The 27,988-nt window shown below is 55.7% G+C and overlaps 1 protein-coding gene across 3 annotated transcripts in view; it reads right to left on the bottom strand.

Moving 5' to 3' along the window:
* Window positions 1-1,738: 1,738 nt before the first annotated feature.
* ARHGAP27 (Rho GTPase activating protein 27) overlaps window positions 1,739-27,988 on the bottom strand; it is a 31,098-nt gene continuing 4,848 nt past the window's right edge. For 2 of the 3 annotated variants that reach the window (XM_075994641.1, XM_075994642.1), the window contains 15 exons: window positions 11,913-12,311; window positions 11,254-11,436; window positions 10,929-11,009; window positions 10,774-10,857; window positions 10,371-10,438; window positions 9,993-10,083; window positions 9,417-9,521; window positions 5,576-5,674; window positions 4,584-4,695; window positions 4,341-4,466; window positions 4,159-4,257; window positions 3,914-3,991; window positions 3,705-3,839; window positions 3,425-3,530; window positions 1,739-3,324 (listed from right to left, as the gene is read on the bottom strand). In XM_075994641.1, the coding sequence (XP_075850756.1) occupies window positions 3,147-3,324; window positions 3,425-3,530; window positions 3,705-3,839; window positions 3,914-3,991; window positions 4,159-4,257; window positions 4,341-4,466; window positions 4,584-4,695; window positions 5,576-5,674; window positions 9,417-9,521; window positions 9,993-10,083; window positions 10,371-10,438; window positions 10,774-10,857; window positions 10,929-11,009; window positions 11,254-11,436; window positions 11,913-12,311 (1,944 nt within the window). In that variant the 3' untranslated portion in view covers window positions 1,739-3,146. Of the gene's footprint in view, window positions 3,325-3,424; window positions 3,531-3,704; window positions 3,840-3,913; window positions 3,992-4,158; window positions 4,258-4,340; window positions 4,467-4,583; window positions 4,696-5,575; window positions 5,675-9,416; window positions 9,522-9,992; window positions 10,084-10,370; window positions 10,439-10,773; window positions 10,858-10,928; window positions 11,010-11,253; window positions 11,437-11,912; window positions 12,312-15,685; window positions 15,862-27,988 lie in introns of those variants that run through there. The other variant, XM_012786833.3, reaches the window with a different exon arrangement.

The following is a 27,988-nucleotide window of genomic DNA, read 5'->3' on the forward strand; positions in this document are numbered from 1 at the left end:
TGTTGGTGCATGGGGGTTGGGGAGTGAACAGGAGCAGCGTGGGGACAGCGAGTGTGGAAGACTCTTTCGAGAAGTTTGGTGGGGAGGAGGAGGAGGAGAAGGAGAAGGAGGAAAGCCGGCAGTTGCAGGGATGTGGGGTTGAGGGAGGACTTTTCAGAGAGAGACTTGAACACGATCCCATGGTTAGGGGAAGGGGCCTGTTGGAAGTCAGAGTGGATGCCATGGGCACCACCCGGAATCCCTCCTCCAGGACTGAGCGTGAACTGCCCCAGCTGCAGGGGTTAGAGGCCACGGCTCTCCTCCGAGCCTCTCTCCAGGATGCGCCCTGGGCTGTGAGAGCCGTGATTGCTTGGGGCAGAGGAGCAGTGTGTCTCCGGGAGGACAGCAAGCAGTACGTGCGTCCACCGGACTTAGCAATCAGTGGGCACCATGGCCTTTTCAAGAGTGGCTACAGGGACAGACTCCAGGCTGCAGGAGGACCTAGGGGCTCCTACTAGGAGGCTGTAGGCTGGGGGATAGGCCCCTGTGCCAGCTTATCAGCTGTGCCACTGTCACTCCTTTTTTATGTCCCTTCCCCAACCAGTTAGAGCCTCAAGGGGGCTGATACTGTTTCTATATGTCTTTGTGTCTGGACAAAGTACAACTGATTCAGAACACCTACAGTGCCCACCACGCGCTGTGCTCAGTGTTGAGGACGTCTGCTGCACCTCAGACTTTGGTGGGGCACACAGTAGGTCCTCAGACTGTGCAAACAAAGCTCTGGGCCAGGCCCTGCCAGCAACCTCAGGTGAATTATGATGTCTCTCTGGGAGTTTTCTCATTGGCAATGGGTGATTTCTGAAGTTCCTCCTTGTGACAAAATGGGACGATTCTAGGATAGGACTTCTCTGCCTGCTGCTACATTATTTGCCCATGAAGCCTTGGCAGGGCCAGAAGCCTGGGATGGGGAGCAGACATTTCCCAAGATCTCTCTGTCCAAGGATCCTCCAGCTTATTGTCCTGGTGACCCAAAGCTCTGTCCCCTGCCAGCTCTCTGGCCTCAGCTGGTCTTATCTCAGACCTTGTTCTCCCCACAAGCCTTCCTGTCCCAGAGCCTTTGCACATGCTGTGCCCTCTGACTAGACACCCTTCCCTGGTTGACTCCTTCATTCTTTACCACTTTACTCACATGTGGCTTCTGCAGAGCCATCTTGGAGCCCTGGACAACAGTCACCCCCTTGACACACCTTCAGAGCACCCTGTGCTTCTCCCAGCTCTTGTACAGTGGTTGGCCAAGTCATCAGTTGCTCCAGGTCTGTCCAGTTCCACCCTTAGACCGGGGGCGGGGAGGGGGGGTCCCTGCCATGGGTCCCTTGCTTGGCAAGACTCCAGCGCAGACCTTCTGTCTGCGGCTTCCCTCACAGCATATGGACTCTGGGGAGCCCTCCCCTTTAGACCACACTCCTGATGTGGGGGACTCCAGAATGTCCCTCAAGGGTGGACAGTGTCACCAGTGTGGCGGCCAAGTGGCAGCGGGTTGCAGGAGGCACGGGCAGCTTGCACACAGGGATAGAGTGCCCACACGTGTGCATGCGAGCCTCTCCTTGGGCCGAGATGGCTGTGAGGGTGGGAAGACGAGAGCAGCTGAGGGCCAGGCCAGCTCGTCTCTTGCCCACGTTGGAGCAGGGAACTCAGAAGTTACAGAAGGTTAAATTAGAACCTGGCCTTGCACGTCACAATCAAAGCATATCTGTCAGAGTAGGAGAATAGAACATATTTTATTTAACAGTTGTTAGCTTGATTTATAACTTCCAAATGTCTAGCCATGTGGTGTGAGGCCTCCGTGTGTGCTGTTGCCCTGGCCCCGCTGGCACTGGGGTGGGCGTGGCTCAGCCCCACCCGCCGGACCGTAAGCTCCACCAGGGCAGGCAGCGTGTGCGGTCCCCGCCCCAGGGCACAGTGCCTGGCACAGAAGAGCAGACAATAAATATTGGCTGTGAGAAACAGTGAGATAGGCCAAGTAAAATGCTTGGCTTGGTACAAATGTCCAATAAATAGTAGCTGTCATTTTTTGAATAAATGAACAGGTAGGTGGGGCTGGGGTTGAGATCTGTAAACTGAGGTGGCTCACGTCTAAGGAGGGAAGGGGCCACGAGCCACAGGGTTCACACTTCCGATCCTGGGGTGGCGTCCTCCTTCCCCCTACCCCGCAGTCTCTCCTAGCTCTTCATGTTAGGTGGGCACCAGGCCGGGATACTTGACAGCTAGAGGGCTAAGAGGGGCGGGGGCTCCTGCCAGTGCTTTGCACCGTCTCCCAGCAGAGAATAGCTGGGGGAGGTTCCCTCTTTGCCTTCAGAGACCTCCCCAGGCCCAGACAGAATGCACCCAGCTCAGTCCCCTTGCTCTGCTCACAGACCCATGCTGGGGTTGGGGGATGGGCAGCTGAAAGGACTGATCTCCCTGCCACCCCTGGCTGTGCTCTAGTGTGAGAGGAGCCTTTCTGGGAAGTCGTCATCCACTGGACTCTGAATAAGTCACTTTGCCTCTGCAAGCCTCAGTTTCCTCATCTGTAAAATGGGATGGTGTGTGGAAATGGTGCATGTCAAGTGGCAGGTTCAGGGTGCATGTTTAGCCAACATGGAGACCCCTTGCTCAGAACATGAGTGGGTCAGCGAGGACAGAGGCATGGAGCTGGAACAGGAAAGCAGGCGAAACTGGTCCACAGCCAGCATCATCCCTGAGGCAGGCAGGTCCAGCTGCCCACGCTGGAGGCTGGGTCAGCCCTGTTTGGGCAGCGGGAAAATTGTCTTAGCTGCTTCATGGTCCGCACAGGGCTGGGGCACACGCAGTCTTGGTGAAGGTCTGAAGGAGCCAGGAAGCCCTTGACCAAATTCCTCCTCCCAGGATGGTCTCTCCCAGAAAACTCACCCCCACACACTGTCGCACGCGCTCAGCAGGCGGCGCTGCGATAGAAAGCAGAACCCGATTAATCCCAAACAGGACATGCCCCAGAAAAATCACATTTTGCGAACTGCCCACCAGGGGTCACCATAGCCTCGGAACCGAGGGGTGCGGAAGTCACAACCGCCTGCAGACGGGTGGGAGGAGGAGGGTCTTGCGACGTCCAGCTGAGTGGCCTCCAGCCGCCCCCAGCCCCAGGTCTGCGGTCAGTGCGGCGGGAAGATATCTGAGCACTGCTGCAGGATGAGCTCCACCACCTGGTTCTGGAACACCATGGTCATGGGCATGCTGGTCTCTTCAGTCTCCGGCCGCAGCAGCGTGGGCCCGAACACGATGGCCACGCTCTGCACCGACATGCGGTTCTGCTCGCCGTGCTCGATCACCCTGCGGTGGGGAGGCTGGAGTCAGGGCCCAGAGCTGCGGGGAGACGTGGAGGGTCCTGCCAGGACCCGCCACCCCATTCCCACCCGCCCGGCCCGCTCACCGGCACAGGTGCTGGAAGAGCAGCCGCAGCGTGTCGTGGTTGGGGGCGGGCAGCGAGCGCACCAGGTCACCCACACAGCGGCTGCGCTGGGCCTGGTCCTGCAGCTCTGCGCACGGGAAGGGGCAGAGAGGGAGTCAGGCAGGGAGGAGGAAGAGGGTGGGCTCTACGAGGGGAGCGGGGTCAGCAAGCGTGGTGACACAGCCCGGCCAAGGGGGTGGCCCGAGCGAGGCAGGACAGGTCCACCCCTGCCCCATCCACCCCACCTCCCGCAGGTGCTCACTGATGGCCGCGATGAACTGGCGGAAGTGTGAGAAGGGGAAGAGGGGCTCGGGCAGCTCCCGGAAGAAGAGCTTCAGCGCGCCGGTGATAACGTGCACGTCCTCCCAGCGTCCGTCGTCCAGGTCGAGGCGCTCATCTGCGGCAGAGGAAGAGAGGTCAGGGCCCCTTCGCGCCTTCAGGCCCTGGGGCAGGGATGGGGACCGGCCTCACCGTGGTCCACCTTATAGCGCAGCTTCTGGATAGTGGCCAGGTTTCCACTGATGCGGTACAGCCCGTCGATGTCCAGCCCTGGGGCAGAGGAAGGTGTGGACCCGGGTTGGGTGGGGCGGGGCTGAAGCCCCTGCTGTGACTCCTACTCACGGCCTCCTGCTCTTTCCCCGCGCAACCCTGCGCCCACCCCGGGGTCTCCATCCTGCAGTCCTGCCGGGAGGCCCGGCCCAGCCCGCCGCACATACCGCGCGCCTCCACGGTGCGGATGCACTGCTGCACGAAGCGCGGCACGGGGCTCCGCTCCCGCTCGCACAGCGCGGCCAGCGCGCAGCCGAACACCTGGTCTGGGGGAGAGGCTCGTCAGCGCCACCCAGCGGCCGCCGCCCGGCCCTGCGCCCCCCGCGCGTGCCCTCTGCGAGCCTGGTACCTTTGATGTAGCCCTTGTCCCGCAGCGACTGCAGCGTGGGCCGCCTCTGCAGAAACTTGCGGAGCTTGTGCCGGACCTTCTTCCGGTCGCTCTCCAGACCCCCGGGGCCCGGGGCGGGCGCACCTGCTGTAGGGGAAAGTAGGACCTTGTGAGTTAGTTGGTGGCATCTGGGTTGTTGGCGGGGCATCACCACCCACTAAAAGAGGTCTCTGGGAGGCTCCTCACCCCGGGCCCTGCACACACCTGTGCTCAGCCGCGTGTCATCCTCTTTCTCCTGCCAGCTTCCCAGGCGCTCACTGGACCCAAAGTCCACACTGCCGCTCTCGCTTTCCTCCTCCGGGGGCAAGTCTGCGGACTGCAGTCACACAGCTTCAGAGAGGCAGGGCCATGGGCCAGCTGGGGCCCCTTCGGGATGGGGCAAGAGACCTGAACTGCCCTCCAGCAGGCGTGGGCCTCAGGCAAAGCGCTCTCTTCCCTTACCCAGGTTAACTCCCCTCACCTCTACTATGGAACCTCAGCACACCGGCCTCCCTGAGCTGCCTGGAGCCCTACAGGTTGGAATCAGTCATCCTGTCCTCCCCTACCACCTCCCAGTGCCCCGCCCCTCTTCCGGTATTTTCCTCAGCTCCTGTAGCCCCACTCAGTATGTGGCTCCGAGTTCTGAGCTGCTAATTCCAGCGGGGCAGGAGCCCTGCCAACAACTGCACCAGCATCGCCGCTCTGGGTTCCTACCTCTATGAATACAGCCGAGAGCTGCACCCAGTCTTGGCTTATGGGGAATTAAGGGTCGAAAAGCCCCAGGTCATCAGTTGTCAGAGAGGACCTGTGCTATCTCTACTTGTGCAATTGACATTTTGAAACTAAGAAGTGGGAGACACTTGAAATCAATACTTTTAAACTTTACCTTCTAGTTTCAGCCCGCCATTCCAGCCTGAAGTTGGTTCCCAGAATATTTACTTTTCCTCCTGCCTCCCTTGACATGGGAAATCCCTCTAGGACGAGCTCCCACCACACGCGGAGAGTATGCCTGCAGGGCCACCCCCAGGCTGGGTTCACAGTTGCAGAAGGCAGTTTCTTTAGCATCCTGCCTTCCCAGCCAGGCAGGGGACACTGCAATTGCAGGGAGTGGCACTTGCCTACTGGTGCCACGGAGGCCCCACAGTGAGCACAGCTGCCCTGCGTAACAGCTGGCCACCCCTCCCCTACAGTCCCTAGACACCCCAGGCCCTGCCTACCAGCTCCTGGATGCCCTGGGCGATGGCCTTGTGCCAGGTGCTGATGATGGCCTCTGAGTCGTGCTGGATCAGGTACTCCGAGCCATCGCGGCTCCGTAGCTAGAGGGACACAAATCACTGGGTCATCTCTGGTTCCCTGGGGGTTGGCCCTAAGGGGTGGGTACAGAGATGGAGGTGACCTATCCCCTACGCCCAGGAACTCAGAGCCTAACGGAGCCAAGGGCTTCCACCTCACGTAAAGCAGTGGGCGACAGCTTCTCTGTGTTGCAGATGACCAAGCTGAGGCTCAGCGAGTTTTACCAGCTTCCTCATGGGCACACAGCTAATGGCAATGGAGGTCAGATCTGCATGGCTCAGCTGTTGGGGAAACTTCCCCTGCCCTGTCCCACCTCCCCATGAGCTGCAGGACATGGCAGGCCTTACCCAGAGTGCTGGCCTGCAAAAAACTAAAGGAAGGAAGCTTCCTGAGGGACAGCCCTGGCCACTGGAATCAACAGGGAAGGAAATGTGTGGGGAGAGAGGATTCGAAAGCAGATCATGGCTGATCCCAGAGAAAGTGAGTATCCCCCAGCCCCTTCCCATATGCTCACTGAGGACCCAGAGTGCTGCCCCTCCTTTAGCAGCCAGGAGTCCCCTCCCTCTCTCACCCTCCAGCCTGGGCAACATTCCCTTTCTGCCGGCTTTGAGAAGCAGAAATTAAACAAAACACCAGAGAGAAACTTTCTACAACAGGCCTGATGCTCCCAGCCCTTTCTGATTGCATGGATCCCTCCGCAGCCTCTGGCTCTGAGGACTCAAGTTCAGGGTTAATGTGAATGTTGGGCCGTGGCAGCTCACACCAACCCTGCCCTTTAGGTCCAGTGAGAGAGGCAGTAGACACTGTCTCAAACAAGGAACAACTTCTAGAATCAGAAAGGACTGTCTTTTGGCTGCCCCCTTTAAAACTTATACATGAGTACTATTTAAACTGCTTTAAAAATAAAAAAATAAAAAGGAAAAAGAAAAAAGAAAAATGCATGTTCCACCTCTCCACCTTCCTTGCAAAGGCTACAGAAGCTTGAGCGGCGGCCAGCAGAGCCCCACTGTAATCTAAGCAGGCAGGGGCCCTGCTGGGGATTACCCCAGAGAATGGCCTGATGACACTTCTAAAACAACCTCCATCATCGGTGGCAGCTCTCTCAAAACATAATCAGCTCGTATTTGAAAGTTTCATATAGAAGACAAAGCTGTTCTGCAGATTCGTTCTGATTAAAAAAAAAAAAAATAGGCGGCAAAGCTACACAGCAACGTACTGCACAACACATCAATCCTGTTGAACGCACAGCCAGGCTCTCGGGGGACTGATACTGATGTTTTCTGTGGCTTTGGGGTGACTAGGAAGACCTACTGTGGACATTTCCTGGGTCCAACTCACCCATCTGTCCTCGATGATACAGAATTTGGGGCTGTCTCTTAAGGAACATGCTGGAGTTGCCTACGGGCCATCCCAAGTGGAGAGATGGTGGCCACCAGCCAGCCAGGAGGCAGGGGGTCCCTTGACATCCACTCAGGACTGTCAGCCTCCCCTTGGCCTGAGCAGCTTCCAAGAGTACCAACTGCCTTCTGCTCCTTGCCAGCAAACACAGCTCAGAAAGTCCTGCTCTGAAATTTTCTTCTTCTTCTTTTTTTTTTGAGACAGAGTCTCGCTTTGTTGCCCAGGCTAGAGTGAGTGCCGTGGTGTCAGCCTAGCTCACAGCAACCTCAAACTCCTGGGCTCAAGCAATCCTCCTGCCTCAGCCTCCCGAGTAGCTGGGACTACAGGCATGCGCCACCATGCCCGGCTAATTTATTCTATATATATTAGTTGGCCAATTAATTTGTTTCTATTTATAGTAGAGATGGGGTCTCCCTCTTGCTCAGGCTGGTTTCAAACTCCTGACCTCTAGCAATACACCTGTCTCAGCCTCCCAGAGTGCTAGGATTACAGGCATGAGCCACCTCGCCCAGCCTGAAACTTTTATCAAAAGCTCAGAGATGACCTTCATAAGAGAACTGTCTGAAGGATGTCCCTCGAAGACAGATAAGGGGCGTGGCTAGCAAATGTGACACCATGGTAGATATTGCTACTTGATCACAGAACCCTACCCTGCCAAGCCTGGAGAAGGCTCCAGAATTCTCAAGATAGCGCCAGAACTAATGATCGGAGTAGCTCATGAGACGAAACCAGTTTTCCAACTCTGCTCTGTAGATATCCTGGTTCTAGAACTGAATGAACCTTGGTGAGTCATCAGAAAGCTACACACTCAGGCTCCTTGCAGAATGGATTTTTCTGAGCTGAGATACAAGGTTATGCTTTTGGTTATCATTATGGTACCCAAGCAGCCCTGAGACCCCTAACTAAACTTCCGGGGAGCTCTTTTGCAGGCATTGACCTCATGCCTCTAGATCCCATGTTTGTGGAGCTACACACTAGACATTTTTTTATGAGCTAAGGGTTAGGCTGGGTGCAGTGGCTCACGTCTGTAATTCCAGTACTTTGAGAGGCTGAGGTGGGTGGATTGCTTTAGGCCAGGAGTTTGACACTGGCTGGGCCAACAAAGTGAGACTATCTCTATAAAAAAAATTTTTAAAAATTGGCCGAGCATGGTGGTGCATACCTGTAGTCCCAACTACTTGGGAAGCTGAGGCAGGAGGATCACTTGAGCCCAGGAGTTTAAGGCTACAGTAATGAGCTATGCTCACACCCCTACACCTCTGCCTGGGCAACAGAGCCAGACTGTCTCAAAAAAAAAAAAAAAAAAAAAAGAAACCTTGATTCTAGGGGTAGGTTGTATTATTTTTTAAACAAAAGCCATGTAACTGATAGGCCTTCTCTTTTCACCTTCACTACCAGGAAAACTGGAGCTAAAGTTTTGCAACCACCACCACCTTAGCACCTGGGTATCACATGCCCCTAATTCCTCTCCACCTTGAGCCCGTCTCTCACTTGTTTTGCCGGGTCCTAGTTCTACCAGTTCACTGCATGTACGTTTTTGTCATAACCTGCCTCAAAATATTTAGGGACTGAGGCGTGGGGAATGAGTAGTTTAAGAACAAGACAGTGGCCGGGTGTGGTGGCTCACGCCTATAATCCTAGGACTCTGGGAAGCTGAGGTGGGAGGATTCCCTTGAGCTCAGGAGTTTGAAATCTGCCTGAGCAAAAGTAAGGCCCCATCTCTACTAAAAATACAAAAATTAGCCAAGTGTCGTGGTGTGCGCCTATAGTCCCAGCTACTCGGGAGGCTGAGGCAGGAGAATCGCTTGAGCCCAGGAGTTTGAGGTTGCTGTGAGCTAGGATGATGCCATGGCACTCTAGCCTGGGTGACAAAGCAAGACTCCAGCTCCAAAATATAGAAAATAAAAAGAAAAACGACAGCATGTGAACAGTGGAGGGTGTGGCGCTGGGAGGACCCTTGCCTGCTGGGGGAGCCTGACAGCTTGTCCACGGCCCTGGCATGTTCACTGGGGACCCAGTCCAGTTGGAAGCTGGGCTCTGACCCAGGGATGGGGACCTGGGGAGAAAGAGCAGGTTGCCCAGCCTGTCAGAGTAAGCGCCAGGGAGCTTCCTGCCTCAGGTTGGGACGCGGCCCACATTCTAAGCAGGACAGGGTCTCAGCTCCCAGAGGCCTCTAATTCTTACCACCCTCCAGGGCAAGGACAAGTGACTCAGCTCTTGGGGAGGGAACTGCAAAATCCATGGCCTTGAGCCCTGAGAATTCCAGCCCTAACTCTTCCCAGGTGCTCCTCCTGGGGGCTTGCCTACAGTGACAGTCCCTGGACATCAGGACGCCCCTTCCCTCCTTCTCCCCACCCCACCACTCACCTCCAGCACATTCTTCTTGCTGGATTTGTCTTTGGGGGCCCAGGAGAGAGAGGCCCCCTTCAGCTCCACCGTGTACTCGGGGGTGGAGAACTTGGAAGGCTGCCTCTGTGGGACAGGGAGGAAGGGTGGGCAGGGTCACAGGGAGCCCTCGGCTCGGATGGGCCTGCGACTGCACTGTGGCTGTAGGGACAGGATGGGGTCACTGGCGGGGCCAGGCAACAACTCTGGGTGAAAGGGACCCAAGGGTTCCTGGAACCCAGAGATCCTGCTGGCTGGCTTGTCCCCTGCTGCCTGCCCACCCAGGAGACTGACGGAAGGAGCAGAGCCCCATCCCTGTGAGCAGGTGTATCCGGCCCCCAGCCTCCCTGCCCTCCAGCCTCGAGCTGTCCCTCAAGGACTGCTCCCCATCCCCAAGGTGGCTGAAACTGCTTGTCCTGGGGTGAACCTGCTGTCATCACCCCCTCCCTGCCAAGGGCCAGCTCCTTTGACACTCATGGACCGCCATTGCAGACCTTGTCTTGTCTAAGCCAGAGAGAGCAGCTGGGGTGGTCCCTGCCCTGGGGGCCTGGGCCTCACCAGGCCAACTGCAGTTGAGGTCTTTGAGTCCTTGAAGAAGGTCAGGACACCGCCCTCCAGCACTGTCCACGAGGCACTCCAGTGCTTCTTCCTAGAGGGGGTGGGGCAGCGGCGGGTGGGCAGGACTTAGATTTGGTCCTAGGCTGAGGCCCCCCTAGGCCCGGGAGCAGGGCACAGAGCTTAGGAACACAGCCTAGGGTACCCGACTGTGAGGGGTGGACTCCCAAATCTAACACCTGGTAGCTAGCCAGGTGACTTTGGGCAAGTCACTTTAATCTCTCAGTGCCTCAGTTTCCTCACATTTTCCCTGGCAAATGGGAAGTGAACTTCATCTTTAAGGCCCACCCTGCCCTGGTCTAGGTGCACAGGGGCTCTCACCGCAGCCGCTTTCCCTTGTCCACCGTCCTGGTGCGATGCAGCACCCCCGCCTTGTCCAGGGTCTTGATCTACGGGAAGGGGAAAGGGGGGTAGCCCAGAGGCTTAGCCATGAGGGGCAGAGGCTAGTCTCCCCCTCAGCTGCAAATCCCCACGGGCTGGGCCTGTCTCCACCGACTGCTCATTACCAGCCCAGCCTCCTGGCTGGAGGGGGTGGTGCCTGCTCCCCGGCAGCAGGGGCAGGAGAGATTCCTTCCCCTTCCCAACCTCACCCACCTCTGGGGCTAGTGCTGGGGCCCATGGGGGAGACAGATGTGTCCCGCCCAGTCCTTGCCCCCAGGGTCTCCAGAAACTCCCCATTTCTTCTGTCGTGGTCCTGCCAGGGCCTTCATGCCACCCTCGTTACCTTCTCCTCTGGGGGGCTGGCCTGGGATGGAGTGTCACTGTCCTGGTTGGATTTGCGGATGCTTCGAGGGGCAGGGACAGGGACCTAGGGAGAAAGACCCTGTCATATATAGTCCCTCCTCTCTCCCCAGCACTCTCCCTTCCCCGGTTGGTTACCTGGGGCAGCTCCCACCGGACGGAGGAGTCGTCTGGGTTGTAGAAGTATGGTTTGCCGTGCTGGTCCTCCAGCCTCACCCACTGTGGGGAGAGGCATGATCAGGCCCCCCACCCAGCTCATGAGAGGAGAGAAAAGGCTCCCTCCAACCAGGGTCCAAGACAGCACCAGGAAGCTCGGAGAGGCAGATGGAGGTGACTCCGAATCTTGGACTGGCTTAGGTCTGCTTGGGATCTGCAGTTTAGAGTGCTAAGGGGATCTAATAGTGAGGGAAGTTGAGGGGAGTGACCCCGCGGCTGTCTGGGTCCACCTGCCCACTGCCCCTACCTGCTCTTGGGTGAAGTGGTTGGTGTAAAGCGTCTGCTTGTCCTGGCTGACGTGACAAGACCAGCCGGGGGGTGTGGTCAAGGGAGAGGTGGGGCCGGGCTCACCGAGGGAGCCCACGGGGGAATAGTCTTCCTCCGGGTAGCTGGTCAGCAACTCAGGGTAGTCCGTCTCGGGGGTAGGGGGCTGCAGGGACCAGAAATTGGAGTCAGAGGCTCTCAGTGCCAGTGCTGCCCCTGGCCCCGCCCTTTTGGACCAAGCCCGCCTCCTCGCCATTGGGTCCCTGGGGCTAGGTGGAGCAGGAGGCGGGACCAGAAGCACTCAGACAGCCACGCCCATTCTGCTCCCCCACCCTCTGGCCCATGGGCTGGGGAACAGGAGGCGGGGCCAGAGGGAATCTCAGAGATAGCCCCACCCCCGGATCCGCCCCTCAACCCTCAGGTTGGGGCTAGGTGGAGCAGGAGGCGGGGCCAGAAGCACTCAGACAGCCACGCCCATTCTGCTCCCCAACCCTCTGGCCCCTGGGCTGGGGAACAGGAGGCGGGGCCAGAGGGAATCTCAGAGATAGCCCCGCCCCCTGATCCGCCCCTCAACCCTCAGGTTGGGGCTAGGTGGAGCAGGGGCCGTGCCCAGGGGCTGCCAGAGGTGGCCCCGCCCCTCACCCTCTGGTCCCGGGGGCTGCCAGGGCTCAGGCTGGGCTGCATCTCCAGCTCGTCGTCCTCGGGCTCGTCCTCCCAGGCGGTCTCGCCGGTCAGGGGGTTGTAGAAGAACACCCTGCGGCTCTCCTCATCCCAGTACTGGCCCCACTCGGTCTCGAGGCTCTCGTGGCTGCCCACCGAGGTCGGGGAGGTGGCTGGGCTAGCGGAGCCCTCAGCAGCCTCGAAGGGCAACTCCCAGGTCGTCACACCCGTGTCTGGGTTGTAGTAGTAGGGGCGCCCGGTGCTGGCGTCCGTGTGCGTCTCCCACACCGGGCTGGGGTGGGGTGCCGCGGCAGTGTCCGGCGAAGTGGCCCGAGGCTGCCTCTCTATATTCGCATACACGGGCTCCGGGGGTTCGTCCACCTACGGAAGAAGGAAGGAGATGTGACTTTCAGGGAACCACTGGGGTCACACAGTCCAGACTGGGCCACTTGCCACCTGGGCAACCCTCAGAAAGTCACAATCCCTCTCTGCCTCAGTTTCCCTGGGTATAAAACGTCTGCTCTGCCCATTCCAGAAATTGTAGTGAAGATAGAATGAGGAAATGTTCTTGAAAGTGCTTTTCAAAAGTATTTAGTGCTCTATATTGGACGGGACAATCGCATTAATTATATTACCAATAATAAAATATCGATAAGCCAGATCTCACAGCTGTGGACTCACAGAGGCAAGTAAGATGTTGGGCAGGAACAAAGAAGTGGCCTGGGACCCACCCTTTTTGGTGGTCCCCATTCAGAGCCCTGAGCATTCTATAGCCCCAGGCCAAAGCTCCCGCTCCTCCTTTCCTCCCAGCCTAGAAAGCTCTGGGATTGGACTCAACATGGCCTCTGGATTTGGGGCTAGAATTTTCCAATGTGGAATTGCAGGTGTCAGAATCAATTCCAGACAAGAGCGGAAGAAAGAGATGACAGCCAGATGGACTGGAAATGGACGGGCAAAGAAAGGTATGACCCTTTCCCCTCCAAAAGAAAGTGAGGGCGACTGGGGGCGTTCAGTCCCACAGAAGGTGAGCCTGGTGTGTCTCCATGCTCACAGAACAGAAGCTCCCAGAGTGCACACCTCGGGGCTCCCTGCTGGCTGCAGGGCAAAGTCTGTGTCCTTCACCAGGCACAGGAGGCCACTGCTGCCTGCCCGGGCTTCCACCACATTTCCTGCCACTCCTTGCCCCTTGCCTTGAACTCTAATCCAGTTGTTGGAAGTCCCCGCCCTCTGCCGTGTCTCCCGCAGACCTGGCCCATTTCACAGCCTGCCCTGCCCCGTCTCCGCCCCTTTCTTACCTGGCGACTCCTTTTCCTTCTTTAGGACTCAGCCCAGGTGCCAGGTTCAAGACCTTTCCTGAGACTCCTCCCACGTGCCACCACCCTCAGCCCAGCAGAGGGACAGATAACTAACTACCTTATCAAGCCCCAGGCAGAATAGCATTCAGGGATTAATACTGTTTTCTAAGAATACATAGTACCCCAGGGAAAAACAGATTTCAAAATGGTAGAGTTAGCATAATTTCAATTTTGTGTTTGTCAAAATCTTCCAAAATGCTAAGAAAGGTCCCTCTCCGGGCAGTGTGATGATAGCAGTTATATTTGTTTTTGTTTTGTTTTCTTCTTTAAGCTTTCTGCAGCCTCAACATTTTGTAACTTAAAACTTCTAGAAAATCACAGAAGTTCCTCATTGACTGTGACACGTTCACTAAGTTCTAAACTCCTCAAGAGAGGAAGCATGTCCTCCTCAAGGTAGCCTCTCCCTGGGCCTTAGGCAGGAGCCTAAAAACACATTCATTTGCTTTTCACCAAACTGATGCTAAAACAAAACAAAACATTCATTCATCCAACAAGGATGTGCCTGCTCTGTGCCAGGCACTGTTCTAGGCACTGGGAATGCAGTGGTGAACAAATGGACACGATCCCTGTCCAGGCAGGCAGACACCCAAGGGCACATGTGTGTAAACGGTGGTGGCAAGGGGTGATAAGGGTACACACAGCATATGTCAACGATGATCACTGCTAAGCAAGAAAGCAAAAACAGCCAAAGCAAGGGGGTGTGGGGCAGGGAGAGCTGGGGACACCTGTCTGTCAGTTCCTCACTCCTCCCCCTGACCCCTCCTTGCTCCTGTGTGGCTGAGATGGGACCCCCCCACCCCACTTCTCCTTTGTCTCCTCCCAGCACAGCCCTCACGTGGCATCCTGCCATCAGGCCCCCAACACAAAAGGCATCTTCCTACCTCCGTGCTCTTGCTGCAGCTGTTCCCTCAGCTGTTCCCTTCTCTCACCCCCTGCCTGCCCAACTCCTGCTCCTCCAAGGCGCTGAGCTCATAAGCCTCTCCAGAGAAGGGCCTCACGCACCTGCACTCTGCTCGCTGCTCTGTTAGGGCCAGTTAGTCGTCCACCCGTCTGCCCACCTTTCTGCCCCACGAGGCAGGATTTTGTTGAAAGTGGGACCCAGGATGCTGTGGCTGATTCCATCTGTCCCCCAGCAGCTGGCCCAGTGCCCCAGAGCAGATCCGCCAAAAACACTTACTGCTTGAGCACACTAGTCAAGCTCATGCCAAATTTCAGCAACACACACACACGAACACACCCGGCACTGCAGGAGAGACCGAGGTGAGATTTGGGCAAGAACTTCCTGAGCGCGAAGGTTTGAACCACAGAAACCAGGAGACTCCTCAGAGGACGGGGGGGCAGTGGATGGAGAGGGGGATGAACCAGACACGCCTCCTGCCCACCCCAGCTGCCCCACTGAGGCAGTGGCCTTGCCTTTCCCTGGGGCAGCAGTCGCAAGGGCGCATGGGGGTGGGTGGGCCGACAAAGGAGGCTCCTCGGAGCAGAGACTTCCCCCAGCAGGCTGCGGGCCGTGGCTCAGCGCCCACGGGGGGCCGTGGCTCAGCGCCCACGGGGGTCCCACGCTGGTGCGGCTGATGGGACCTGGCACCCAGCAACACTCGCAGCGGCACAGAGGAAATCTGGGAGGGAGAGGTTTAGGTCCCCAGCATGACGGTGTTGTCACAAGGAAGAGAAGACGCAGTATCACACTGTGGGGGCAGGGCAGCACCCCTCTAAAGGAAGCATTTGGAGGGCTGGGGCTGCCCCAGACGCAGGCTGCTGCTGGGGAGTGAGGGGCCCTCGCTGGAGTTGAGCGTCAGAGTCCACTCCCTCTGGGGGTGCTGCAGCTTCCTTGAGGCCCCTTCAATTCCAGAACTCTCCATGGAGCCCCTGCAGTGCTAAGTTCCTCTCCAGGCAAAGCCTTGGCTGGGCTCTGACCTGCTCCTGGGGGCCAGGTGGTGCCGGGTCCTCCACGCCCTCTGGCATTCAAGTGGTTACAGCAGGACCTGCCACCACTGCCCCAGCTCATGGAGATCCAGACAGGACCCACATGTGGCCCATAAACAGGGACCTCGGGCTCTTAGGCTCTTGGGTCGTATCCTAGAGACAAGAAGATGCCTCTTCACCTCAGGCCACAGGACGAGCCAAGAGGGGCTCCAGTTCTCACCACACCAGGCTGCCCAGACCCCCAGCACTTCCTCCCAGCAGTGTGCCCCTTGTCTCCACCTGCCTCCCTGTCCACGAGCAGGTGGCAGCCCTGTCCCTCCTGCCCAAGCTGACCACCTCTCAGAAGGTCCAGGTCTCCGAGAAGGAAAGAGAAAAGGCGGGACAAGCCCCAACCTAAGACTCCTTGCTCTAAACCCCCGCCCGCCCAGCTCCTACCAGGGTCCCTCTGCCACCCTTAATGCCACCGTTCCCTACCTGTGCCCGCAGGGCCCGACTCTGCCTCCTGGTCAGTTTGGCGATAATGTCCACCATCCTGGCCCCTCTGACCTTCTGGGACAGAGCCCTGGGAAGCTTTTGGGGGTGGAGCGCAAGGACACAACCCCAGGGCTGGCACAGAGTGACAGGGAAACGAGAAGTTGCCTTGAGATGGCAGGAGGCTGAGACTCCAGCCCATTTCCTGTCAGGGCTGCGGAAGTGAGTGCTGCCTGAGGTCGGGGTGGGTGGGGTACAGGGGCCTCAGGTTGGGGTATCTTATGCTCCCAGAAACACACACCTGTCTCCCTTGGTGCTCTGGTGACTGATGGGCTCTGAACCCCAAGCGCAGACACAGCCCGGGGAGCCCTCTGGGGAGGGGTGTGCTGTGCGGGTGGGGCAGGCAGAGGGGCACCCGCCAGTGCTGGGGCCCGCGCTGGCCTGGAGTAGCTCCTGGGGCGGAAACAGGACAATGAGTGGCTGTCAACTCCTCCAAGGCCCAGGGAGGGTGTGATGGGAAAGAGGAAGCTCTTGGGGGAAGGGGAGGGGGATCCAAAGAGGAAGGGGTCTGGGCAGATATGGTAGCAGAGGAACCAGTGTCTGGATCCCACCAGCCACGCAGAGGCCACGAGGGATCTTGACCATACCACTATCTGCCCGCCTGGCTGCCCAGTCTGTCTCCTCCAGACTTGGTCAGCAAGGCGATGTGCCCTCCTATCCCTGTGTGCCCACGTGCACCCGCTCCCGCCTGCATGTCCACGTCCATGTACAAGTCTGTGCCTCCCATGCTGTAAAGACCCAGAGGAGGGGGACAGGCACCAGCTGCCCCCCCTACCAAGGTCAGATCTTCCTCCTGGCCTCTCCTCCCTTCACCCTCTCATGCAGGTGGGCATTCAGCTCTGGCCAAGCACAGCGGACACAAGCCCCAGTGAGCTGTGGCCCCTCCTCCAAGCCCTTGGGGACCATCTTATCCTCTCCCACCAGAGGTGCTTCCTCCCCAGCTCCAAGGACCAGGCAGCACCATGCCAACCCACTCCCCTCATCAAGGCCAGATGGCTCCCAGTTCAGGCTCTGACCCCTACCCTCCTGCCTTGAGCCCCATCCTTCTGTTTCAGTGATCCTTTTATCCCCACCCCCATTATCCTTTCTCCCCGGCCCACTCAGCCCAGGCCCCTCCTCTCCTGCACCCACTGTGGGCTCAGAGAAAGGACACCCAAGTAGAGCCAGGCATGGTGTGGATTTGGGGTGGGGGACACCTGGTGAGGTCACACTGAGAGCAAGTCTGGGGCCCACACCCTACTCTGTCCTTGAAAACTCTTGAATCACTTCCCACCCCAGCCCCTAAGCCTGGCTCAGAAGCCCAGACCCCAGGTGCAGACGAATCCCCTCCTCCCTACCAAGGTGGAGGACAGGAGGGAATCACAGAAGTTGGAGGCCTCATACTTGTCACGCATGGGACCCATCTCTGTCCCTATCCTGAGGCCAGGGTCTTGGATGCACTGCCCCACCAACATGGGTCACCAAGAGAGATGCGGCCAGGCTCCAGAGACAGGGGCAGCTTCTGCAAATTCCAGTGTAGCCAGAAACTCCGAGCCCCAGGGAGGAGGAGCTGGGTTGGGCAGGAGAGTGGGCAGGTGTGGGGAGCCGCCCTCAGCACTGTCCTGCAGGTGGAACAGCAGCAGGGTCCCCCTGTGGCAGGGATCGCAAGAGTCCATGGAAGGTGCTGGGACCACAGAACTGGCAGCCAGCATCTCGCCTGCTTCTCTTCCCCTGTAAGAGTCAGGCCCAGGGAGAGGAGGTGACAACCACAGGGCTCCCAGGGGGGTCCTCCTCCCTCAACCACACCCTCTCGCCTCTGAGACAGGAGGGGCAGAGGACATGCCAAAACAACCAGCTGTACAGCACCGGCCTCGCCCCCTCTGACCTCACCCCCCTTCCCTCCTAGGAGGTGCTGGGGCAGGAGCAGGTGCACTAGGAAATCCTATCCTCTGCAGCTAGCAGCAAAACAAATATCCCCAACTCAGCCCAGGGACTGGCTCAGGAGGCGGCGAGGGGACATGGCCTCCCCCATGACTCAGTGAGCCTGCTAGGTGTCACCCTGGCCGGGTGGAGGGAGAGCGGGAAGGAACCTCGAGCTTTGTCTCAAGGAGCTCAACCGTGTCCACAGGATGGGTCCTCCCCAACCGCACCTACACCAGCCAGGACAGAGGCCAGTCTCACTCTGTGACCACCTGGCCTGGCTCAGAGCTACACATCCACCAAATGAGTAGGGCTGCGGGTGACCCTGCAGGGTCCTGGTCCTCAAGCCTCAGAGTATTTGGGGGAGCCATGCCTGGCTCAGCTCTGAGGGAACTGGTTTGGGCCAGGGCCTGGGCACGGTACGTTGTTTTAAGGCTCCTCGGGGGATCCTTGCAGCCCAGGTGAGGCGCCAGGGGGCAAAGCAGTCTTATCACGTGGATGTAGCTTGAGATCCCAAACATAATGGCTTTAGGTGAGATTCTTCTCTTGGGCTTGGGGCGGAAGCTTGGATTGATTAGGAGGAGAAAGGAATGGAGAGGGAGTCCACAGACTTGGGTTTCCCATGTAGACTCTGCTGCAGCTTCTCTCTGAGCAACTGTTTGAATTTCTGAGCCTCAGTTTCTTTATCTGCAGAATGGGGCTGTCATTCCCACCCCCTCACTGGGCTGGTTTCTGTGAAAGAGTTGAGCAGGCCCCTGGGTTCGTGGGGGAAAGCAGGGCTGCACTTCTGCTTTTCTGACTTCAGATTTCCTTTTGCCTGGGTGCCCTACACCTTGGACTCTGCCCCCAGCCTCTAGGTGACCTCATGGGGCTGCCTGCTTGGGCGGTTCCTCCAGGGCAGGGTGAGATCTGGGGTGGGGCCCCTTCACGGACTCACGCCACCTGAGCTCTCAGTGAGGCTGGCAGAGACCCAGCAGGGCCCGCTGGGGCCAGGAGGATCAGAAACAGTTTATCAGAGAACCTCCCAGCCCAGGGAGGTGGGAGGATGTGATTGGGGGTGGTCACCTTCTGCCCGTCCCCTCAAACATATTCGTGTCTGCACGCACCATTCCTTCTCCCTCCCCAAGTGGAGGCACGGGGCCTCCTGTCCAAGCCAACCTCCCCAGCCTGGGCCTAGAGACCCCACAGCCTCCCACTTGCTCGGAAGTGACCTCAAATCTCCAACCCTCCCCCTCCTGACTACCTTTGTCCCTTTGGAATTTCAGCAAACTCAAGGTCTCTCCATCTTAAAAAGAAACAGTGTGCTCCCTGGACCCAGCTCGCATTGCCTTTTACTGACTAATTCCTTTCTCCCTTCCTCCTCTTCAGGGCTGACTTCTCCGTCCCTCACTTAGACACCTGCCCCCTGCTTGGAAGGTCTTCCATGCTCAATTGATGACAGATCCGGTCCTCCTCCCGCCTGACCGGGCTGGGGCTGCACCACCTCTGCCACAGCCTCAGTGCCGAGTGTCTCACCTGGCTTCTCGCTCTGCCGCCCGCAAGAAAATGACCCGCTGTAGGCCACCAAAATTCACAACCCCTCTCTAGGCTCACACATCCAACTGCCGCCTGCGTGTCCTCTGTAGGCCTCGAAAGATGTCCCAAATCAAACTGTCTCCCTCTCTTGTGTCAGCATCACCCCGGTGACTCAGGTAGAATCATCTGTGACTCCTTCCTCCTTAGTGTCATCTGTCACTGAGCCCTGGTGATCCCCCTGCCCGAGCCTTTCAGACCACTGGTTCACAGGTAACTCGGGTTAGAAGAACAGGAAAACGCTGCCACCAGGAAGCCAGCACACACGACAGACACCCCACGGGGCAACTGGTCTGATCTCTTGAATGAGTCAGTGTCAAGGCAAAGAAAGGGTGGGGGGTGTTCAAAAGAGATTAAAGAGACAGCCAGAAGCAAGGCATGACCTTGGACTGGATCCTGGTGGGGGGGGGAGAGGGGGAGAGAGAGAGAGAGAGAGAGAGATGTGTTAGGACGATGGAGGCAATTTGACTATACCCTACATCTTAGACGACATTCAGGAATGAATGTTAATTTTGTCAGCTATAAAATAATGGTAGGGTGGTTATGAAAAACGAAACATTACTTTTCAGAGATGAATGCTCAAGTTTTCAGGCATGAAATAGGATGTCTGGAATTTATAACTCCTCAGCAGACAATAAATAAATAATAAAAATAAACATGGCAAATATTGTTATATCTAGGTGACAGGTAGAATTGTATTCATTTAAAAAATATATTCTTTATGACCAACCTGAGCAAGACCTCGTCTCTACAAAAAATAGAAAAACTTAACTAGATGTGGTGGTGTGCACCTGTAGTCCCAGCTACTGGGGAGACTGAGGCAGGAGGATGACTTGAGCCCAAGAGTTTGAGGTGGCAGTGAGCCATGATGACGCCAGTGCATTCTAGCCCAGGCAATAGAGAGAGAACCTTTCTCAAAAAAATAAAAAAAGTATGCTGGGCGCGGTGGCTCACGCCTGTAATCCTAGCACTTTGGGAGGCCGAGGCGGGCGGATTGCTCAAGGTCAGGAGTTCGAAACCAGCCTGAGCGAGACCCCGTCTCTACCAAAAATAGAAAGAAATTAATTGACCAACTAAAAATATATATACAAAAAATTAGCCGGGCATGGTGGCGCATGCCTGTAGTCCCAGCTACTCGGGAGGCTGAGGCAGTAGGATCGCTGAGCCCAGGAGTTTGAGGTTGCTGTGAGCCAGGCTGACGCCACTGCACTCACTCGAGCCTGGGCAACAAGTGAGACTTTGTATCAAAAAATAAAAATAAAAATAAAATAAAAAAATTAAAAGTAAATTCTTTTTACTTATCTGTAAAAAGAATTTGAAAATTTTCATCATAAAAATGAAAAAAAAAATTCCTCAGACGTTTTTACTATTCACCATCCTCACTGTTAGTACCATACAATGGTACAAGTTTGTTATTTCTCATCTGGAAACAGACTTGCCCTTCTAGCTCTCCCCTCCCCTGCTCTGTCTCAGACAAAGTGATTTCTCTCCCTTTAAATGCAGTTCCAGGGCTCGGGATTCTGGAAATATGGCAGCTTAAGCATGTCCTGCTTCTCCAGTGCTCCCACCTGCAACCTTCCACTGCTCCCACCTGCAGCCTTCCACTGCTCCCATCTGCAACCTTCCCCTGCTCCCACCTGCATCTTTCCGCTGCTCCCACCTGCAGCCTTCCGCTGCTCCCACCTGCAACCTTCCACTGCTCCCACCTGCATCTCTCTGCTGCTCCCACCTGCATCTTTCCGCTGCTCCCACCTGCAACCTTCCGCTGCTCCCACCTGCATCTCTCTGCTGCTCCCACCTGCAACCTTCCGCTGCTCCCACCTGCAACCTTCCCCTGCTCACACCTGCATCTTTCTGCTGCTCCCACCTGCAGCCTTCCGCTGCTCCCACCTGCAACCTTCCCCTGCTCCCACCTGCATCTTTCCGCTGCTCCCACCTGCAACCTTCCACTGCTCCCACCTGCAGCCTTCCGCTGCTCCCACCTGCAGCCTTCTGCTGCTCCCACCTGCAGCCTTCTGCTGCTCCCACCTGCAACCTTCCCCTGCTCCCACCTGCATCTTTCCGCTGCTCCCACCTGCAACCTTCCACTGCTCCCACTTGCAGCCTTCCGCTGCTCCCACCTGCATCTTTCCGCTGCTCCCACCTGCAACCTTCTGCTGCTGGAGTACATGGGCACTGGGGCAGGTGGGTGGGCAGGACCTGATTAACACAGGTGAGAGGCTGTGTCTCAGGCAGAGGCTGGAAGCTGGGGAAACCTGAGGCAGGCTGGCTTCCTTTGAGACCCTGGGGGAAAAACAGAGTGGTCCTTATACCAGAGCCCCAGCCCCCAGGAGCTGAGGGGGAGCCAAAGAGGTGGGCTAGGCACCCTACTCTTCAGGCTGGGAGTGCCAAGGAGGCAGAGAGCAGGGAGAATTCCTGCAGGTGTCCTTAAGGATACCAGAGGTGTACCCGGCCCACAGGCAGAGACCACCATCCTTACTCCACTCTAGGGCTCTCCACCAAGTGGGGTTTCCAACAGCTCAACCCCAGCCCTAAGGAGCAAAGATATATAAACTCCACGCCTCCAACAGCTCAGCAGCTGGAGAGAGGCGGCAAACAGAACGCCACAACCTGCAGCTGCTGTCAGACTCCCAGTACAGCTGGGAACCGGAACATGCTAAAGACATCATCACAAATCATGGGGGAAAGGCAAACCTGTCAGTAAAACGTCCTGGAACAACTGGGTGGCCATCCAGAACAAAATAAATAAAGGCAGGTCCACATCTCACTCTGTCCCACATCTCACTCTGTCCCACCCAGGAAAACCCTCATAGGATTAAAGATTTAAATGTTAAAAAAAAATGAAGCCGGCCGGGTGTGGTGGCTCACACCTGTAATCCTAGCACTCTGGGAGGCCGAGGCAGGTGGATTGCTCGAGGTCAGGAGTTCGAAACCAGCCTGAGCAAGAGTGAGACCCCGTCTCTACCATAAATAGAAACAAATTAATTGGCCAACTAATATATATAGAATAAATTAGCCGGGCATGGTGGCGCATGCCTGTAGTCCCAGCTACTCGGGAGGCTGAGGCAGGAGGATTGCTTGAGCCCAGGAGTTTGAGGTTGCTGTGAGCTAGGCTGACTCCATGGCACTCACTTAGCCAAGGCAACAAACCGAGACTCTGTCTCAAAAAAAAAAAAAAAATGAAGCCATAAAAATACTCAAGAAAACAAACACAATTCTATATACTGTATAACAGATTTTGTAACAAAGACTCAAAATTAAAAGCCATAAAATAAATGATTGATACATTTGAGACTACATGAATATATTTTAAGAAAACTTGTGTCACAAAATAACACCATTAGCAAAGTCAAAAGACAAATTGTGGGGGCAGAAATTATAACTCATGTAATAGACAAAGGGCTATTTTCCCTAATATAGAAAAAGCTCCTCAAAATCAATTAAAAAACCCCAATAACCTAATACACAAATGGGCAAAGGACATAAATAGACCACTCATAGAAAAAGAGAAACAAATAGCCCTAAAATAAACAAAAACAAACTCACCGTCACTGGAATGCAAAGTGAACCACCTTAAGATATTTTATAGGGCCGGGCAAGGTGGCTCACGCCTATAATCCTAGCACTCTGGGAGGCTGAAGTGGGCGGATTGCTCGAGGTCAGGAGTTCGAAACTAGCCTGAGTAAGAGCGAGACCCTGTCTCTACTATAAATAGAAAGAAATTAATCGGCCAACTAATATATATAGAAAAAATTAGCCGGGCATGGTGGCATAAAATATATATTCACAAAAAGTGAAATGATTACAGCTTTATTGAGATACAATCCCCATACTATACAATTCACTCATTTTATCATTATGTATTAAACAAAATTTCCTGTTGAATAAGTAAGTCACTGCTATAGTATACTTATTTAGATTTCTACTACATACTTTAATATTGCTTTGATTTTTTTAAAAACCTGTAAATATATTATCTAGTCAAAATAAATTCAAGGCTATTAGCAAGATAGAGGGGCTGCAAAATGAAATTATAACTTGTACAAAACACAAGAACTCTTAAGGAGACTTGAGTCAAGCAAAAAGTGAAATAAAAACAAAACCCAGGCCGGGCGCTGTGGCTCACGCCTGTAATCCTAGCTCTTGGGAGGCCGAGGCGGGCGGATTGCTCAAGGTCAGGAGTTCAAAACCAGCCTGAGCGAGACCCCGTCTCTACTATAAATAGAAAGAAATTAATTGGCCAACTGATATATATATATAAAATTAGCCGGGCATGGTGGCGCATGCCTGTAGTCCTAGCTACCCGGGAGGCTGAGGCAGAAGGATCACTCGAGCCCAGGAGTTTGAGGTTGCTGTGAGCTAGGCTGACGCCACGGCACTCACTCTAGCCCGGGCAACAAAGCGAGACTCTGTCTCAAAAAAAAAAAAAAAAAAAACCCTGGTTTTTTTGAACTTCGAATGTATCAGTGCACTAATGGAAGGAGAACACAATCAGTCTTGAGACTCAAGTCTGGCCTGGAAGGTCGAGCCTCAGAGCAAAAGTACATAGAGACGGAAGTCAGCTGAGAGGAACCCAGCCAGGAGAGCTCACGCGCAAATGAAAGAAAAAGTAAAAGAGAAAATAGTCAAGACACAAACAGATTTTTTCCTGAGCTGAAAAAAAGACTGGAATCTACAGACTGACAGGTTCGGTGGGTTCCAGATGAGAGGGTTGGGGTCCAAGACACAGGCTGCACACGGTGTGTTTCACCATGTGTTTGACAGGAGCCCCAGGGGAGGGGGCAGAACCATTAATGGAATGGAAAAGATAACCGTGGAAGACAAAGGAAACCAACAGGAACTAGATTGAAGGGAAAAAGCCACAAAGCAAACCAATGCATGTAAAATAAGCCAGCATGGTAAAACCCAGTACAGCCTGTCAGTTATTAAATGAAACTGGAACAGATTGAATTCTCCTAGTAAAAGAGTCAGCTCGGGTTTGAAAATGCAGTGATATGATGTATACAAGAGATACAGTTAAAAATGATAATGGTTGAAAATAAAATGATTTTTAATGTAATATAAAGCAAAATAAAGAGTCGCCATATTAGGCTGGGCGCAGTGGCTCACACATTTAATCCTAGCACTCTGGGAGGCCAAGGCAGGTGGATCGTTTAAGCTCAGGAGTTCAAGACCAGCTTGAGCAAGAGTGAGACCCCGTCTCTACTACAAAATAGAAAGAAATTTAGCCAGATAACTAAAAATATATAGAAAAAACTAACCGGGCATGGTGGCACATGCCTGTAGTCCCAGCTACTCGGGAGGCTGAGGCAGGAGGATTGCTTGAGCCCAGGACTTTGAGGTTGCTGTGAGCTAGGCTGATGCCACGGCACTCTAGTCCAGGCAACAGAGTGAGACTGTGTCTCAAAAAAAAAAAAAGAAAGAAAGAAAGAAAAAGAGTGGCCATATTAAAAATAGAAGGGTAAAATTTAAGATTAAGCACTAAAACAGGATAAAGAGAGACAACATGTAATGACAGGAAGGCACAATTTGTAAAGATAGAACACACAAAATCTGCAGCATTGCTAAACATGAAAAGCAAAAACTAATAAAAGCAACAGAAAAACTTTATAGGGAAAATTTGAGAGGGAGGTTTAATAAAACTTTATCAGAATTAGCGTAAGAGACCAAAAACAAAAAGGATACAAAGGAAGTGAAAGCTTGAATTATACATAATCAATAAACTTAATAAACTTGATTTGATACATATGGGACCTTTTATCCCTTAAATAGAAAGTGTACATTTTTTCCATACGTCTATGGAAAAACTTAGAACAAAGTCATTTACTTGGCCACAAAGAAATTAATCAATTTTAAAAGCATAACCTATACAAATCTAGAAAAAACAAATGCTTTTCTAGTAAAATATAAAATGACCACAATTAACTAGAGAAATAGTAGAAACTTGAATAGATCTAATTATAATTGAGAAAAAATCTGCCATTGAAAAAGCACCGGGTCCAGAGGGGTTCAAGGGAGGGAATTGCAGAAACCTGCGGATTTTACCTCTGGCAACTCCTCCTCCTCCAGGCGGTGTCCCTAGAACTTCCTCTCCCAGCAAGATCCTGCACCCAGCAGACGCCTCGTTGTATCATAACCATAGCATCTTGAATCGCCACCCCATAGCGCATTGTCACATCGTATCATGTTCTTCCCATGCCCCAGCGCCTGGCACTGACCACCCATGCAGGCTGGCATTTCAGCACTGACGCCCGTCCCCTCCCACTCCTGGACACTGTCAGCTCTAGGAAGGGCAGAGAATATAGGTGCTGAGGGAGGCCGACTGCGGGGGCCAGGAAAGAGGTGAGGCAGCAGGTGGGCTTCTCTAGGGCCCGTCTCACGAGGCCTGGGGCTGCAGGGAACCCAGGGCTGAGAGGTCAGTAATGGGGCCACCTCCCGGCCTGTAGGGGACAGAGGGGTAGGTGGGGAGAGCTCTGGGTGGCCAGAGCTATGTGGGCTGGGCGTGGGGGACCCAGGAACCTGCTCTCTCACAAGTCAGGTCACAGGCTGGGCAGCAGGTGAGTCACGGGGAGGGAGGGCCAGGCCAGGTGTGAGGAAACCAGCCCAGGGCTGCCCTCGCTGGGGGGTGGGGAGCTGTTGGGGGGGGTCTCCCTGAGTCCCCTCAGCTTGGCTGCAGCTCCCCTGCTGTTACCAACCCCACTTTCCAAAGGCCCCTGGCTGGCCCGGAGGGAGGACAGGTGGATCTGTCCCCAGGCCAGTTGCTGTATCTCAGTCACAGCCACCTCGGGCTTCCCTTGGAGTTTGCCCCAGGAAGTGGGAGCCAGTCTAGGATCCAGAGAACAGGGGTCACCGGGTGGGCTTTTGGACCTGGATGGGGAAGGGCCTGGTGGGGGGGAGAGAGTGGGAAACCGCGGCAGCCCCCTTCCCCAGGCGAGGCGTCACTCACAGTTCCTGGAGGAACGAAAACCACGGCCCTGGGCTCCTTCCCCTGCAGGTGCAGGCCGCCTGCTCAGGTGCCGCCTCCTGGGCTGTTTGTGTAAGAAGTGGCAGCTGCTGGGCTGTAACTCTTCCTCCCAGCGGCCAATGTCACGCAGCAGGGGGCGGGCTCCTGACTAGAGTCACTGGGCCCTCCTGCCTCTGGGGCAGGATGGTGACCACACCCAAAATCAGGACTGTGGCCTCGGGGGAGGGGCCTTGGAGGCTTTTGCCAGGCTTCCCTGACTCCCTGAGTGGCCACCTTGGGGGAGAGGCGTCCACCCAGCCCACCCACCCCCATCTCTCCCTCCTTGGAAGCCTTTGCTTCCGCCCTCTCCTGGGACGTCAGATTCTCCTGCCACACTCAGCTGCAGACAGCAAGGTCAGGGCTTGGAATTCATGTCCACGACAGGGCTGGGCACATAGGTGTGTGCAGAAAAGTGAGCACTTGTTTGCCTTTGGCTTGTACTGTTCTTGCTGAGGGTAACAAGGTGGTTAACCTTGAAGGCCACCTGGCTGAAACAGGGTCCAGAACTGACCTGGACACAGCTACTTCCTGGCTGTGTGACATTTTGGCCAGTTACTAAACCTCTCTGAACCTCTGTACTCAGGGCAACTTGGGGTACTTATGTCTGCCTTCCGAGATGCTGGGAGCTTAACCCTGGGTGCAAGCCTTTGAGTGAGAGCCCACAGGACTGTTAGCTCCTTTGGGACTGTGTCCCATGACCATTTGGGTCCCCAGTGTCCAGCAGGATGACCAGCACACACCAAGTGCTCAATATGTGCTATTGGAGTGAATGGTGAATGACAAGGCTGTAAAATACCATACATGGCAGAGGCTCCTCTCTTCTGGGGGTGCCCTGGCCCTGCCGAGTAGCCTGCCCGGAGCCCTGAGCTGATTGATGCCCTGCAGACGGGCACCCTTCACCCTCCCCAGCGACCCTGGTCACCTCCCTCACATCCTTGCCTCTCTGTTCTGGGCCCTCCCTCATCTTTTCTCCCAGGATCCCCTCTCAGCAGCCCCGTCTTCCCCATCCTCAGCCTCCGGGTCTCCTGGCTCTTGCCCATCCACTTAAACTTGGGGAAGGCTCCACCCTCGGCCCTATACCCGCTCTGGCCAGTTGTCTACACGCCATTCTCATCGTCACCTTCGCGCCTCTGCCTTCAGCAACCCAAGATGCCAGGACCTGGGGGATCTTCCTCCTTGGCCTGCGCTGCCCTTGGGCAGACTTAGAGCCCTGGTTCATGGTCAAGGGCTGCCTCCTCGTCCCTCCTCAGCACACTCTGTGCACACTGTCCGAGGGCAAGGCCATTCCCCCACCTCCAGGGCACAGCTCAGAGGGGCAGGCACACTCCCACCGTCACCAGGGCAGAGAATGTGCCCGGGAGTGCGCCACTGAGCCTGTCCAGAAACGAACGGGCGCTGGGGAAAGGAGTGCTGGCATCCAGCCACCTACCCCAGAGAAGCCGCCCGCCTGCTGGCAGAGCCGCGGGACACGGACCCGCCTGCGTCCCCGTCCGCCAGGTGCTGTTCTCCACCCTGGCCCCCAGGGGGAGGGCTGCCCCGGAAGAAACCCCAGTGCAGGCGGCGCAGACCCGAAGGGAAGCGCGCCGAGGGGGACCCCAGGCGGTCTAGGGGCCCGCCCGCTACTGCCCAGCGCTTCCACGCCCCGCCCCACGTGAGGCTCGCCACACCCTGATCCTGAGGTGCGGCGCTTTCGCCCGCGGACACTGGGCCGGGGAGTCAGGGGGCTCAGCAGCAGCCGGCAGGGCACCCAGCGGAGTCAAAGCCGAGCCTCT

Source organism: Microcebus murinus, chromosome 18 (genome assembly GCF_040939455.1).
Source record: "Microcebus murinus isolate Inina chromosome 18, M.murinus_Inina_mat1.0, whole genome shotgun sequence".
NCBI classification, from domain to species: domain Eukaryota; kingdom Metazoa; phylum Chordata; class Mammalia; order Primates; family Cheirogaleidae; genus Microcebus; species Microcebus murinus.